The sequence below is a fragment of the Aegilops tauschii genome, chromosome 5 (assembly GCF_002575655.3).
Source record: "Aegilops tauschii subsp. strangulata cultivar AL8/78 chromosome 5, Aet v6.0, whole genome shotgun sequence".
NCBI lineage: Eukaryota > Viridiplantae > Streptophyta > Magnoliopsida > Poales > Poaceae > Aegilops > Aegilops tauschii.
Genome location: NC_053039.3, coordinates 449,090,735 through 449,105,912, shown reverse-complemented (window position 1 = coordinate 449,105,912; position 15,178 = coordinate 449,090,735). Strand labels below are relative to the sequence as shown.

General features: G+C 47.4%; 3 protein-coding genes across 3 annotated transcripts; 1 reads left to right on the top strand and 2 right to left on the bottom strand.

Annotated features, from left to right (window-relative positions):
- Positions 1–8,790: 8,790 nt before the first annotated feature.
- Positions 8,791–10,252, top strand: LOC109782063 (uncharacterized). Its single transcript, XM_020340647.4, has 2 exons — positions 8,791–8,964; positions 9,376–10,252. The coding sequence occupies exons 1-2, from the start codon at positions 8,892–8,894 to the stop codon at positions 9,954–9,956; spliced, it is 654 nt and encodes a 217-aa protein (XP_020196236.1). The 5' UTR covers positions 8,791–8,891; the 3' UTR covers positions 9,957–10,252.
- A 673-nt stretch (positions 10,253–10,925) lies between these two features.
- LOC109782077 (auxin-responsive protein SAUR68-like) lies at positions 10,926–11,405 on the bottom strand. The gene has a single exon (XM_020340660.1). The coding sequence runs from the start codon at positions 11,403–11,405 to the stop codon at positions 10,926–10,928; it is 480 nt and encodes a 159-aa protein (XP_020196249.1).
- A 707-nt stretch (positions 11,406–12,112) lies between these two features.
- LOC109782076 (auxin-responsive protein SAUR36-like) lies at positions 12,113–14,633 on the bottom strand. The gene has a single exon (XM_040390776.3). The coding sequence runs from the start codon at positions 13,013–13,015 to the stop codon at positions 12,566–12,568; it is 450 nt and encodes a 149-aa protein (XP_040246710.1). The 5' UTR covers positions 13,016–14,633; the 3' UTR covers positions 12,113–12,565.
- Positions 14,634–15,178: the final 545 nt, after the last annotated feature.

Here is a 15,178-nt window from a genome sequence, read left to right as displayed (position 1 = left end):
CACATTACTTGTACTCATACGCATAGACGTACTATTAAATACAACATGTGGATTTATATCACGTTTACCTGCCGTTATTTCTTATTGAAATTCTTATGTCAAGTGGCATCCGTACACAACGATCTGCCTTAAAATATGCCAGGGGCTTCGTTTTACCCATAATACGGCAATAAAGTCCGAACACCTTCATGGAAGTTCGGCACCCCGAACCTATAGCATTATATGCATCAGCTCCGAATCATATCTTGGGTCAAGAGTTGGATTTGCCCGGCTCCCACGTTTTGGTACCTTACGTTCCGCTATATCGGCTAAGGTAGCACTGGGAGAACTACTGCGATTGTGTCCCGGTTCTTCCGGACGAGCACCTCAGTAGAGAAAGCCCAAAACTGACTGTCATGATACGGCGAGAGCTGGTCAGCTGTTCGAGAGGTCACAAAATCTTTAAGGATTTCTCCCGCATAATGCCATAACCAATGCAGCGTGCGATGGATCAGTTTTTCCCGATCAGGTGCTTATAGAGCCCCTAGTACGGTCTTTCGAACACCAGGGGCTGCGCCTACCATACTAAAGCTCCTATGGCTAAGTGAGAGTGATAAAGCCCTATAGTCTGATTGTCTGGTTCGTTGTGCTGAGCGCCTCCTTCGAAGGACCCAAAACTGGGATAAAGAGTGCTCAGGTTTATCCCGAACACCCCCGTACTTCTTACGTGGGGCAGAAGCCGACGACTGGCCAACTCTCAGGTTTAACATATAAAACGGCCGCACAGGAGGGTAAACTTTTATATGACAAGCAACAAATCAATGACCTTGTTCAAACATTACAAAGGACAACATGATGTGCATTCATGGGAATATAATGTCCTTGGTACATAGCTCCGCTGTAAGGTAGGATCCTTTCCGGACACTCTCATAATACAATTCGGGCTTGCGGTGCTCCTTTCCCTCTGGCGGCCCTTCGGTCATCAGCTTCTCAGCATCCATCTTCCCCCAGTGCACCTTTGCGCGGGTGAAGGCCATTCGCGCACCTTCTATACAGACCGACCGCTTGATGACGTCAAGTCGAGGGCAAGCACTTACAAGTCGCTTCACGAGCCCGAAGTAGCTGCTTGGAATCGGCTCAGCAGGCCATAGCCGGATAACCAAATCTTTCATGGCTAGTTCTGCCGCCTTATGCAGTTCGATCAGCTGTTTCAGTTGATCGGCAAAAGGCACCAGATAATTCGGTGCCAAATACTGCGACCAGAAGAGCTTATCTGCGGTGTTCCTTTCTTCGGCTCAGTAGAATTGGGCGGCATCTGATATGCTGCGGGGTAGCTCGGCAAATACCCCTGAGAAATCTGGATTAAAAATTATAAATATAGTTTTCCCCTCAAATACTTGCTTTACATGGAAAAAGCCTTACCGCCGCGATCTTCCTCGCCTCTTGGATCCCCTGCAGGGCGCTTTGGGTTTCCCCCCGGGCATCGCTCGCGGCCTGATGCGCCTGGGTGAGTTCGGATTCCTTCTCCGTTAAACTCTGCTCCAAGGTCTCGCACTTCCTCACAGCCTCTTGCAGCTCCTGCTCAGCTTTAATAACCCTGGCCTCGTGCTTCTCACGAAGAGCCTGCTCTGTGGCCGCCTTTTCCTCGGCCTCGGCTTTTTTAAGGGCCTCGACTTCGGTCACAATCCCTAGCACAAATCATGAAGCTTATTTCATACTGAAAATTCATTCGCAATAAACGCGAGCAAGGCTTGTGCATACCTTGTTTATCTCTCGACTGCATTCTCAATTGGCCAAGTTCTTCTTTGGCTCGCTCCAGACTTTGATTCAGTCTGGAGATCTCCGCAGTACGAGAGGCAGCAGCCGCTACAGGCGCCTGCTTATAACAGAAGAGAAATCAATATCATTCAATGAGTCTTCCTGCGATCATAAATTCGATCCCCTGTCCGGTTCTTTCTTTCACCGAACAGTGTATCAGGGGCTACTATCTATACTATGACACTCTTCGAAAACTCATAAACATACCTCAAAGCCTCTTATAAGGCTGGTAAGGCTTCGTTCAGTCCACTCTCAGTTGACTGAATCTTCTCAATCACCGCACCCATAAGGGCACGGTGTTCATCGACGATGGAGGCGTTCTTCAACGCCACCAACAAAGCACCCGACACCTCTGGTTGGACAGAGGTCGCCGATGGAACAGGCACGCACCCTCCAGCTGAGGGAGGCTGCCTGCTTGATTCTGGAGCCATATAGATCTCCGGAATCACATCCGGCTGGGAGCCGAACTCAGGATGGCCCCCGCCGTCAGCTCCCATGGGAATCTTTTCCCCCACGTGTCCGGCTCCTAAGGTTTGACCTCCAGGCGCCGCCTTCACGGTTTTCCCTTTCCTCCTTGGCCAGGGTCCTTCTGGGACGACGCCTCGGTGCTATGCACCTGTTTGGAGGAAGGGGCCTTTGGGGGCGTCCCGCTCTCCATAGCATTTGAGCTCAGCAAGTCCTCTGATGAGGATTGTTTGGTACGGGACCTCGCCGGACTACAAAAAATATGGCTTAGGTTGAAATACTATGCCATGATAAGTCCGGACGCCTAAAAAGTACTCGGACTTTATATACTTACGAGTTCACCAGGGGCTGGGCCCTGGGATCCCATGCCGGGCCGCTGTCGGCGGCGGCAGTGGACTCCTCCGGAAGAGGAGCCTTTCCCCTTTTGGGCAGCTCGGCCTCCAAGTGTACGGAGGCCGTCCTCTTCCTTCTCCCCCCCGCAGGGGATTCATCTTCCTCCTCCTCCTCGTCCTCTTCGGAGGCGGAATGGGCATCGGAGCCTTCGGATATTGTGTCCGAGGTGCCACGGCGACGAAGGCCACCCCGGGTCTTTTTGGCCTCCTTCTCGGCCGTCTTCGTCGGCACCTTGTAAGGCGTCGGGGCCAGCATCTTCGTCAGAAGTGGGATGGCCGGTTCTTCGGGCAGCGGGGCCGGACAATGGATCCGCTCCGCCTTCTTCGTCCAGCCCTGGGGGAGTTGTATAAAATACGTTAAGTGCTTCCTTTGGGTTACGCGGATAGAAAAGTTTGATAACTCACCGAACTTGCAGGGCGGGACAGTTGGTACCCGTGGTCCTCGGCGGAGTCCGGCCACGATTTGCTGGACTTGAAAAGCACCTTCCAGATGTCCTTGTGCGAAGAGCCAAAGAGCTCTCGCAGGGTTTGGTGCCTGGCCGGATCAAATTCCCATAGATTGCAAGTCCGATGCTGACAAGGCAGGATCCGGCGAACTAGCATCACCTGGACCACATTGACAAGTTCAATGTTCTTGTCTCCCATATCTTTAACGCGCGTCTGGAGCACCGATAGTTCGTCGGACGAGGACCAGTCCAGGCCTTTCTTGACCCAGGATGTAAGCCGTAGGGGGGCGCCAGATCGGAACTCGAGAGAGGCGGCCCACTCTGAGCCGCGTGGCTCAGTGATATAAAACCACTGTTGTTGCCACTCCTTGGCAGAATCATTAAAGGTTCCCGTTGGCCATATAACGTTGGGCATCTTGCTCACCATGGCGCCCCCGCACTCGGCGTGCTCGCGGCCCACCACCTTGGGCTTCACATTAAAAATCTTCAGCCATAAACCGAAGTGCGGCGAAATGCGGAGAAAAGCCTCGCACACGACAATGAATGTCGAGATGTTGAGGAAGGAATTAGGGGACAGATCGTGAAGATCGATCCCATAATAATACATGATGCCGCGGACTAACGGGTGGAGGGGAAACCCTAGCCTGCGGACAAAATGAGGGAGGAATACGACCCTCTTGTGGGGTTCCGGAGTAGGGACGATTTGTCCCGCCGTCGGGAGATGGTGGCTGATTTTCTTGGCCAGGTACCCAGCCTCCCGAAGCTTTTTGATATCCTTCTCTCGAACGGTAGAGGCCATCCATTTGCCTCCTGCTCGGATCCGGACATCTTCGGAAGGCCTTTTGTGGGCAGAGAAGATGAACGCTTGGGCGCTGGAGCTTGAGCGGAGGGGAATGAATCGGGAAGAGGCGTGGGTGCAAAAGGGAGTCCTTATCCCCTTATAAAGGCAGCAGGGATTCTGCGCCTCCCCACTTGCCTGGTAAAACCTCTTATTCCCCAAGCGCCGTAATTAATGGCGCGGCTAGGTTACCCACACCTGTATTGATGAGAATCCCGTGATAAGGGGACACGATCTCTGCTTCGACAAGACGTGCCAAGGAAACCGCCTCGCAATACATGCTGTGGCTGGTTGTGAAAAAGGTTCGAATAATGACCGGGCCGTGATGTGATGTCATCAGCAGATTAGATTTGTGAAAATATTATTCTCTCTACGGTAGTATGTGGAATTTCTTTTGCAGAGCCGGACACTATCCTTGTGTTCAAAATCTTCTACGGAGTATTCGGAGGAGGAACCCGCCTTGCAATGTCGAAGACAATCTGCGCGCCGGACTCATCGTCATTGAAGCCTGGTTCAGGGGCTACTGACGGAGTCCTGGATTAGGGGGTCCTCGGACAGCCGGACTATATCCTTTGGCCGGACTGTTGGACTATGAAGATAAAAGATTGAAGACTTCGTCCCGTGTCCGGATGGGACTCTCCTTGGCGTGGAAGGCAAGCTTGGCAATACGGATATGTAGATCTCCTCCCTTGTAACCGACTCTGTGTAACCCTAGCCCCCTCCGGTGTCTATATAAACCGGAGGGTTTAGTCCGTAGGACAACAACAATCATACCATAGGCTAGCTTCTAGGGTTTAGCCTCTACGATCTCGTGGTAGATCAACTCTTGTAATACTCATATCATCAAGATCAATCAAGCAGGAAGTAGGGTATTACCTCCATCGAGAGGGCCCGAACCTGGGTAAACATTGTGTCCCCCGCCTCCTGTTACCATCCGCCTTAGACGCACAGTTCGGGACCCCCTACCCGAGATCCGCCGGTTTTGACACCGACACTCTCCACTTCTTGAGGCGGTTGTACACCTAGGTGGCAGTCACCTCCTGGCCACAGAACTCTAACACCTCCTTGGCAACGGTGCTCAAGTGCACCTCCTTGAAGCCCTTATCAGTCCTAACCCCAGTAAAGATGAGCTCACATCTTGTTCAGCATGAACGTGGATATGAACGGCTGTCACTTCATGTTGTCGCCCCTACCATCACTTGTAGAAAACGGGCCTTTACTCTCGGTTCTAGAGGGCCTTTAGAACCGGGACTAAAGGGTGTGGACTAAAGCCCAAAACCTTTAGTCCCGGTTTGTAAAGGAGCTCCACGCGGCCGGTTTCTAGAGCTCCACCTTTAGTCCCGGTTGGCAACCGGGACTAAAGGAATTTTTTTGAAATTTGGTTTTTCTGATTTTTTTTGAGAAAAAAATTCTAATTTTTTTTGAATTTGTTTTTTGAATTTTTTCCCGATTTTCAAATTTCTGAATTATTTGACAATTTAACCTCTAATCAGCCCTCATCACTGCTCAAGTATGTACCACTCATTCCAAATCGTCTAACTTCCCGGCTGGTCACCCATCCTCTCACTACCCCAGCCTAAGCATGCTTAACTTCCGAGTTCTATTCTCCCTAGTTTCCAAGTCTGCACTTGCTGTTTTCCTGACAATAGTAAGCTGTTAATCCTATTAACCCTTAGGAGTTGAACTTGAGCATGAAGCACCGTTTGAGATTGTAAGAAACAATAATTAATTAGTAACACTAATATTTCTTGAATAAGTAGTTTGACAACAGTTTGACAAAAAATTCAAAAAAACTTAAATTTGAGGATAAACTTTTTTCCTTTCAGAATTTGAGGATTCTAAAAAATTTCAAAATGGCCTATTGCCGTCGAAATCGGAACCGGATTTTCGTGCTGAACATTTTGATATATTATACGTTTTTTTCCGACATCGTATGTAAAAGTTATAGCCGTTTTACTTTTTCATAACATTTTTTTGCAAAACATGTCGAAATTTATGCTTTTTAATTTTCCTGACTAGTAGATGTAGTAACATAACTACATCTCGAAGGATTTTATTTTTTAAAGTTTTTTATCATTTTCTTTTTTTGAAAACTGAAATGGCGATAAGGGGGGGGGTAGAGTTTGATGGTGTCCAACAGAAGCATACTACAACATGGTGTCCATACAATCCTACCGTCGACTACATCTTCTAGCACCGTCCCAGCCAGAGTCACAACTAAGGTTAACCAAGCTAGAGTCACGTTCTATTAAAGTGGCAAAAAGAATTACTTTTAATATAGCAAAACTAATTCTATCAACTATTATTAAAGGCTAAACAACTATTAATACAAAACTTTAGCAAAATTAATATTAATTAATTATAAAAATTTATCTACTATTGTCTAACAGAAGCATACTACAACATGTTAAAATCTATAGAAAGAACTAACTAAAAATAATTGAAAACAACAATTAAAGGACTAAAACAACTATATAAGCAAAACAATATTGTTTTAATTAAAATCATAATATAAATTATTCTAAAAATAACCAAATAAATCTTACTGTGACAACAATCTAACATGTGACTACGAGCAAAAAGAATTAAATTAAAAACTATTTTTAAACTCAAATTATTCACAATCTAGGGTTTGAAGCAAATTTGAACAAATTCACATTTGAATCATTCAAATTTGAAAACTAATGGCACAAACAGAAAGTGGACAAAATTTTGAATCTGATGCAAAAAGAATCACTAAAAAACATCAAATATCCTAAAAGATATAAGCAATTTAAAACAGAAACTAGACACAAAAAACAAATGAAAAAACAAATTTCAAAACCCCTTTAGTCCCGGTTCGTGGCTCGAACCGGGACTAAAGGGGTTGAGGCTTTAGTCCCGGTTGGGTTACACCGGGACTAAAGCCTCAACCCCTTTAGTCCCGGTTCGTGGCTCGAACCGGGACTAAGGGCCTGTTCGGTAGCTCGCCAGCTCCCAGCTTCCACGAATCCGCGAGGGAAGCTGGCCCGAACGGCCCAGCTCCAGGAAGCTGGCTTCCCAGATCGAAGCAGCATCCACGTACAAAAACTTGGAGCCGCAGTTTTGTCGATCCCAGAAGCTGGATTCCTAGAGTTGGCGTTATTTACGATCAGATGCCAACGCGAAGTGCCTCACGTACCGGTTCGTTATGTTTCCCTCCGATCTGGGCCAAGCCCATCCTCTCTCCTCCTGTTTCACACCGATCCTACTTGTTGAGCCGACTGGACTCCAGCCCGCCCAGGCAGGCCGGCCTGCTAGCGCGACGAGAAGCCGAAGTGATCGAGCCAAACACTTTTCCATCGATCCCGATTCGTGGAAGAAGCTGGCGATCGAAAACAGAAGCTGGATTTGAGGATTTCCTGTAGCCAGGGAGTTGCCGAACAGGCCTTAAAGATCTAATCTTTAGTCCCGGTTGGAGCCACGAACAGGGACTAAAGGTACCATTTGAACCGGGACTAATGCTTGCCCAGCGCCCTAGCCGCTCGAACCGGGACTAATGCTCACATTAGTCCCGATTCGTAATGCAACCGGGACTAATGTGTAGATTGAGCTTGGACCAAAGCCCTGTTTTCTACTAGTGCATCCTTCTTTGCCTTTGTGGCTCCCGTCAGCGCAGCGGCAGTAGGAGCAACAGTTGGATCAACGAGCACAACTGCCACAAAAGAGAACCACCGACTGATACCTCGAACACCTCTGAATCAGGAGGCATATGCGACTCGAGGGGGCTGGGAGTCCTCGACATAGGACACAACGTACTGGCTGTCAGACATGACAAGTGACTGACTAAGATCTTGGGTCTGCGTGGTCATGTACTACAATCGTAGTATGCATTGACAGTAAGCATAACACCCAAAGTATTGGACAATCTATGAAAGGAGGATCATACATCACAACTAGCTATGAATCTATTGTGTTCATCACTATCACACTACTCTAGCATGCTACAAATCCACCACCAATATATACCACAACATCACAATCTACCATCTGCTCACAGGTCTGCGCATGAATCAACCCTACCACATGCTTGCACATAAAACCCTACAACCACATGCTCTCAGATCTAGCTACAACGAACAGGGAGAAGAGGGTGATTGAACTCACAGAGGTCATGGCTGCAGCTCGAGGGGGAAGCGGTAACGGTCGAAAAGTTGAGGATAGGGGTCGCCCCCGTCATGGACCGCCCGCCGGTGAAGGAGCACCGCTTACCTACTTGTCGGTGCCGATGCGCGTCGGTGGGAAAGCTCGAAAGGGGGGAGAATGGTGGTGGGACTTTGGGCGGTGAGAGGAGGGGGCTAAATAGGGGTGACCGAATCGACGGGAGGTGAGCCGAAATCCTCCCGCCGATTTTACGGAGACGCGCGAGAGCTCGCAACATCTCCATGGTCGCACGAGCCAGCACGCCTCGTTCCCCTGCCCTGCTTCGGCCGAGCCTGGCTTTCCAGAAACTGTCGATTCGGGCGTAGCTGTTGGGCCTGTTTAGGAGGTGCTTTAAATTTCATGCGATGCACGCCGAACAGTATATGCGGGCTACCAAACAGGCCGGACACTTTCCGCGCGGGCCTGGTTTGACCAAATGCAGGCAACCAAACACGGCCCAAATGAACGGACAACGATAAAAAACCTGAAAAAAGCACCAATATTCAATTTAGGACTTGAAATCTGATCGGGTGATTCTTTTTTTTATTAAGAGGAACTGATTGGGGGGTGCTATTAGTTTTCGTAAACTTCCAACCATAGGCCTCTTGTGTCCTTTGGTGAGTTGTGCGGGTGAATGGCACGTGGCAACCTTCTCATCAAAAAGGAAAAATTATAAGGCCAGATTCGCACCCACATTAGACTCCAGTCCCCAGTCCGCCGCCCCGTCACCGGAGTTCCGCCCGCCGCCCGCCGCCCGCCGCCCGCCGCGCCCGCATTTTCCTCACCGCCAGTATGTATCCGCCTCCCGGCTTCTTCTGCAGTACGGGCCCTAACGCCGGCTACACCATGTCCGACACTGAACGCGGTAAATCCCCTCCGCCCCCATCCCCATCGAACCCTAAGCCCAGATGTGATTTGCTTGCTCTGTTCTTGTGCAGATTTTAGTATGCAGTTAGCTCATACACCAGTTTTGGGATATTTCAAGGGTTCAATTAGTGCTAGTTCGTCCTGTAAAGGTTCATGCTCTTTGGGGGCAGTTCATAGTGGAACCTGTTATTCATTAATTTTCCAATCTGAAACAGCAGCGGACATCTTTGGGAGCTGCATATTAGCCATCTAATTTTCGCAACCTGAATAGCTTTTGTGAAGTTGTAATTTTTGGCCTCTTACTATATCTTCTTGTGAATCACATATTGTTTCTACACATTTATGTTTGTTAAATGGACAACTGTGTGTGATTATTAACCCCTCTATGTGTACTCCTACCTTGGCATAGATATGGCGGCACTTTTTACAAACTACAATCGTGTTCTCAAGGCGGCTCGGGACGCCCACCCGCACCCTGACGCTCTGGGACGCCTCGAGCGGGTGCTGCTGGGCGCCGTGCTGCGTTGTCTCTCCGATGACACGGATTCGTTCAGAAGGAGGATGGACGACTTCCTTGTCAAATTCAGCAACTTCAACAGGAAGATGGACGACATCAGCGCGCGCCTCCAGGCCACGCGCAGCCCTAAAGGCCGCCGCCGCGGCATCTCCCCCGCTGCCCAGCTCGCCGGCCTTTATGGAAATGATCTCTTCCGCGCGCTGATGGGCGTGCAGCTGCCCGTGGCCACACCTGCGGAGGTCTGCCTGGAGGTCGCCCTCGCTGCACAGCGCCTCATCGTGCATGACCAGCTCGACTTTTTCATCAACCTCTGTGAGAAGACAGTCTTCGGGGCCGACACTACGACGATCAGGGAGTACAACATCATGGCCTTCAAGGACCACAGGAAAACCTTGGAGAAGTTCGTTCAAGAGCACATTGACCTCGCCGAAGCCGCTGCCACTTCACGTCCACCTACCGGACAAGCAGAGTAAAAGCTCGATTGCCATTATTAACCTAGCTAGCTGCAAAGACGAAGGAGGGTTGTTGATGTATCCTATTTGGCTTCCTTATGTAGTTTGCTGCATCATCGTTGTCGAGCCAAGAACAACTACTTATGTATGCATTAGTGTATTACGCTACTTGTCAGCGATCGAGTCTGTCTTAACTCTTGAGTAGTAGTAATAGTTGCTATCAAGCTGTGCCTGTGCGCTTGCTCGCTATAACTAATTTTGTACAACGTAATTTGTTTGGCACCAAGTTCTGTTAGTAATAATATGAATGTTACTTTTGTCGTTCTGTATTACATGCCTTTTATTTTAATTCATGCACCATGCATCTATATATTTTGCCCGTCCTTTAGTTTGATGAAGATGCATACAAATGTTCACAAGCTGACATGAACAAATTGACATTGATTAACAAATGTCTTGAGTGTTTGTTTCACAAGTGTTTCATCTTCCAAGCCTGCAAGCAAGCCTGCTAACCATGGTTTCAAATGAAGCTGAAGATTATGATTAACAAACACATGCCAGATGGCGTAATTGTCCTTGAGTATTTTCAGTCTGCCGACTGCCTAATGCAAAGTTGTTTGGATTCAGGGGTGTCCAGTTGTTCAGTAATGTTTAAACGTTGATGATTTCCATTTTAAGAATAAAATCTTCCATACACTGGTAAGTACTAATTTATCTTTTCTTTTGTGATTTATGTACTACTTGCTTATTTCTTATCCCAAAGTCCCGATGGCCCTTTAATAGCTTCTCTCAAAATTTCATCATTCTTTTCCCCCTAATAACCTGGCTATGGAACTATTGGCATCTAAATGAACAGTTGCATCAAATATTTATTCACTGAATGCAATGTATATCTACGAGAAAAACAACTGCGGCTACTGGCGTTGCTGCTTGATTGCTTGCAAGATTATAGTGCAATACACAGCAATTTTCCTTCTCCATTTCTTATATCTACCTATCTACACTATCCAGGTAAACTACAGAAAACAGAGGACAAGAACATGCTCTGCATGCATGTTCTTCAGGAGCTACAAACAGCCAATTTGCTCCAACAGTTAGAATTGTGCAACCAGTGTAGTGACAAGAAGTCACCATGGAGCTCAGCAGCGCGTTCTCGACTTCGAAGTGGCATTTCTCCTGTGCAAGCACATGACATACTCCATCACAAGGCAGTGTGATCTTGCCATCGCTTGCGAAGCCCAACGCCTCCTGGGACATCCTCAGGAGCTCGCTGAAGATCGTCGTGCTGAGGTACACCAATGCTACCTCAAAGCGCATCCCATTGGCTGTGTACATGACACAGTGGCCCTTGACTGCTACAGAGATGCAGCACATCTCATCTTCTTTGGCTGTTGTCAGCCTCTTCCTCTTAAATGCTGCCATCCTCTGCCACTTCTTTGCAAATTGAGCAAGTCGCTTGGCGCTGACCATGGTTGTTTCCGGCTCTTGTTTTTCAGCTGGAAACCAGAGAAGTGAGGTATGGATGCTGCAATGCTTAGTTGGTGGTGTATGAGCTGATGGTGTTGAGCATAGCCGTTCACTGAATTTTTTTCCGAGAGGAAGGACATGGTGAGGGTGGAGTGTAGTTGTCATTACAAAAGATGATAAGAGACATGGTCATGGCCATGGGATCAGCACATGCAGTGTTGTAGTATGATTCATTTGGATTAGATTGTGATGGGGTCAAATGTTTGGAACATGCTGGATCCAATAGCAGTGACATTAAACCATTGGTTTGCTCTCATATCATTTGTCAGTTTGGCAAGCTGGTGAAGACAAGGCCATGATCTATTCTGTGATTTGGATATGGATGGATCGGGTTGAGATATTATCACTGTCAATGATCGGTCGCCTCTTAACTTTCGGCCTCAGATTGGTTGTTGATCGGTCAGATGCGTTCGTCTGCCTGAATCCATTTGCTCAACAGATGTCGCTGTTTTTTCAGCTTGTGATCTGATCCATCCATTTCACTCTTTTTCCCCCATTTTGACTTCTAAGTCAGAAAGAAAGAAATACAAACTCTGTTCTGAAAGGTATATTTCACTACTTAATTCTTCACAAAACTGAGATTTTTATCTAGGATTATTCAAGTGTTTGGTAACTACTAACTAGTTCTCAGTTGCTCAATCTGCAGGTGTCCATTAGTTATTCAGCAGTTTAATGGAAGTTTTCTTTCATCTAATTCTAGGCAGGTAACATTTGTTAAACTCATGTGGTATGCATACTTGAATCTATACCCTCTGTTTTCGTGTTCAATGATAGGCAAAGCTCCTATGTCATTCTTCAAGGAAAACATGTGCAGGACTCATTAGTTTTATGGTTTCTAAAATATGAGCGCATATTGGTTGTAGTTTTAAAGTGTATGCCTTGACTCGGTTTGTTAAAACACAAATATAGCTGTGTTACTGAAGCTTTGCCAGTTACGTACTGAGTCTGAGACAAACAGTTGAACACTTAGCCTGATCAGAAAGCTTGCAAATTTCATGAAATTAGTTTTCCATTTCCAATCTACTAGCATCATATTTACATCTTCTGTTGAGCAAAAATGGTGCCTAGGATAAGGATCCTAGCTACCTGCCATTCTTCAGAAGCTAACAAACAGCTACATACTGGCTAAGCCCTATGCATGGCGCCGCCACACTGCCGTCAAAACAGCACGGCCTCGCGATGGAGCTCAGGAACGCCATCACTACTTCGGCGGAGGCATCTCTCCGGAGCAAGCGCATGGCGTACTCCATGACCACAGCGTCACAGGGCAGCGTGATCCGGCCATCGTTGCTGCCTGAGAATCCAAACTCCTCCTGAGACATCCTCAGGAGCTCGCTGAAGACTGTCGTGCTGAGGAATGCCAGTGGCACCTCGAACCGGCTCCCATCAGCGGTGTATACCGTGCAGTGTCCCTTCACTGCTACTGGGGTCATCGGCCGGCACTCCTCGGCTGCTCTTTTTGCCATTGCATTCTGGGTGATCCTCTTCCTCCCCATGGCCGCCATTCTCTGCCACTTGTTTGCTAGTTGGGCAAGCCTCTTGGCACTGACCATGGCTGATTCTCCTTGTTTCTTGGCTAATAGTTCAGAGAAACTTTTGTAACAGGTGCTGTAGTGGTTGGTTTGTGGATGAAGTGATAATGAGATGGTGGTGGTAAGCTGATAGATTTATAGGTGAGAGGGGAGAGAAGCATCATGATGTGCCGTTGTATCTATCAATATCATGACAAGTTGGCAAGGGACAGAGACATGATGAACTCGGAACATGCAATGCTGCAAGAGTGCAGGGGGCGAGCAATGTGATCTTGATTTGATTCCTCTAGGGACATGAGTTTGCCACTTGTTGGAAACTAATTGCTGGCATACTGACTTGTTTCAAGTAGTGGCCAAGAATAGACTTACATGACCTGGAAGTGGGCCCATTTCCGTGTGTGATTGCGCAATGAGATACCAATTGATCTTCTGGGTGGTAATGATATCCTAAATTCCTAATAATAATTTTAAGTATATAGGGCGGCCCTTGAGATGGAGACATGCAATTGTTGATGCTTCCAGCAATCTATTCTTTCTGAACATCGAGTCGAAAGCTTGTGCTGGTCTAGCACATGGTCTGTTTGATTTTGGCTTCGGCATCTCACATGGTGACTCCTGCTTCTTGCATTTCTCGTCTCTTGGACACATGAACACATGTACATCTCGCATGGTGATTTCTGCTTCTTGCATTTTGCCTGTGAAAAAGTGGCATGTCACATTTTCAAGCTGGCGCTGATGTCTCTGATGTGTGTTGTGTTGACTTGTAGTATTTGAAATGCGATCTTCTCAGTTAATATTTAATTTTCTTGGACATGACCATATGGCCCAGAAAATAAGAATGATTAATTCCTTTTTTTTGCAAGGGAAAAGGAGTTTTATTCCATATTGAGAGAGTTACAGTCGAGAGGTAAAAGATCCTCAATACATGGTGGTCCTACATGCATCCACACAGCCGTGGTACACTCTATACGACTATAATTTGCCAAACGATCGGCAACTCTGTTTTGATCCCTGTTCAACTTCTGAGGAATAAACTCCCTATGTCTCATCAACTCCTTAATTTCAGCCAGAAGATGACCATAGGCAGAACGAAGAAGTCCGTTCCCTGATAGACATAACAACGCCTCACTTGAGTCAGATTGAACGATGACCGGAAGAGTGGAATGTTGTATAGCTAGCGCCATCCCTTGCATGATTGCATGAATCTCAGCTTCCATGATTGCATGAATCTCAGCTTCCAGAGAATCGTTGCAATTGAAAATAACGATATGTTGCAAAAATAAGTGAACCGTCATGTCGTCTAAGAATCATTCCTGCCGCCGCCGCGCCAGATTCCACTGAGAAAGAACCATCAACTGATAAAGCAACATACTCAGTAGACGGAGGAGGCCAAGGTTTAGGACTAGGGGCAGGTCTCACTTCAGGCAAAGCCCAATCAGCAACCGGCATTTTACCTTTAATTATTTCCTCTGTACTGAACCTTTTAGCATCTCGAATAGACTTCATATAACTGTCCAAAAAATCAACCGTAGTTGCCAACGGGGGAACCTCTTTATCATGAGTAAGATCATTACGTAATTGTCAAATACGCCAAATAAGCATAATCATACAATCACGCTCTGCATCGGTACAATTAAGCAGCACGTTCAGTAACCATTCTTTGCCACTATTAATAAGTAGCTGGTCCTGGGGGAGCAACCAGACCTTCCTCATGGCCTCCCAGATTGCACGTGCATGGCTGCACACAATCAAAGCATGGTAGCTATCCTCATCAACAATACCACAAATTGGGCACGTACTGCGCGTCGCTAGGTGCCTATATTGCATGCACGTAGCAGTAGCAAGTGCTCCTGAAGCCGCTCGGCACGCCGTATGCTTCATCCGCAGTGGCACCGAAGATTGCCATATCAGGTTCCAGATGGGTCGGTTCCCGTCAGGGTTAGCGCTGGACGCCCCTCCGGCGAACTGGTCATCATGCACTGTCGTCGCCAAGTGGTACGCACTTCTAACTGAGAACTGACCATTCTTCTCCGGATGCCAGGCAAAGAAATCTTGACGTTGTCTCGATGAGGTATGAATTTTGAGGATTTCACGTACGTCCATCGGCCAGAAGAGGTCGTTCAATCGTTGCACCATTCATGCACAATTCTCATCAACAAAATCAGACACCCGATTGAATCGACA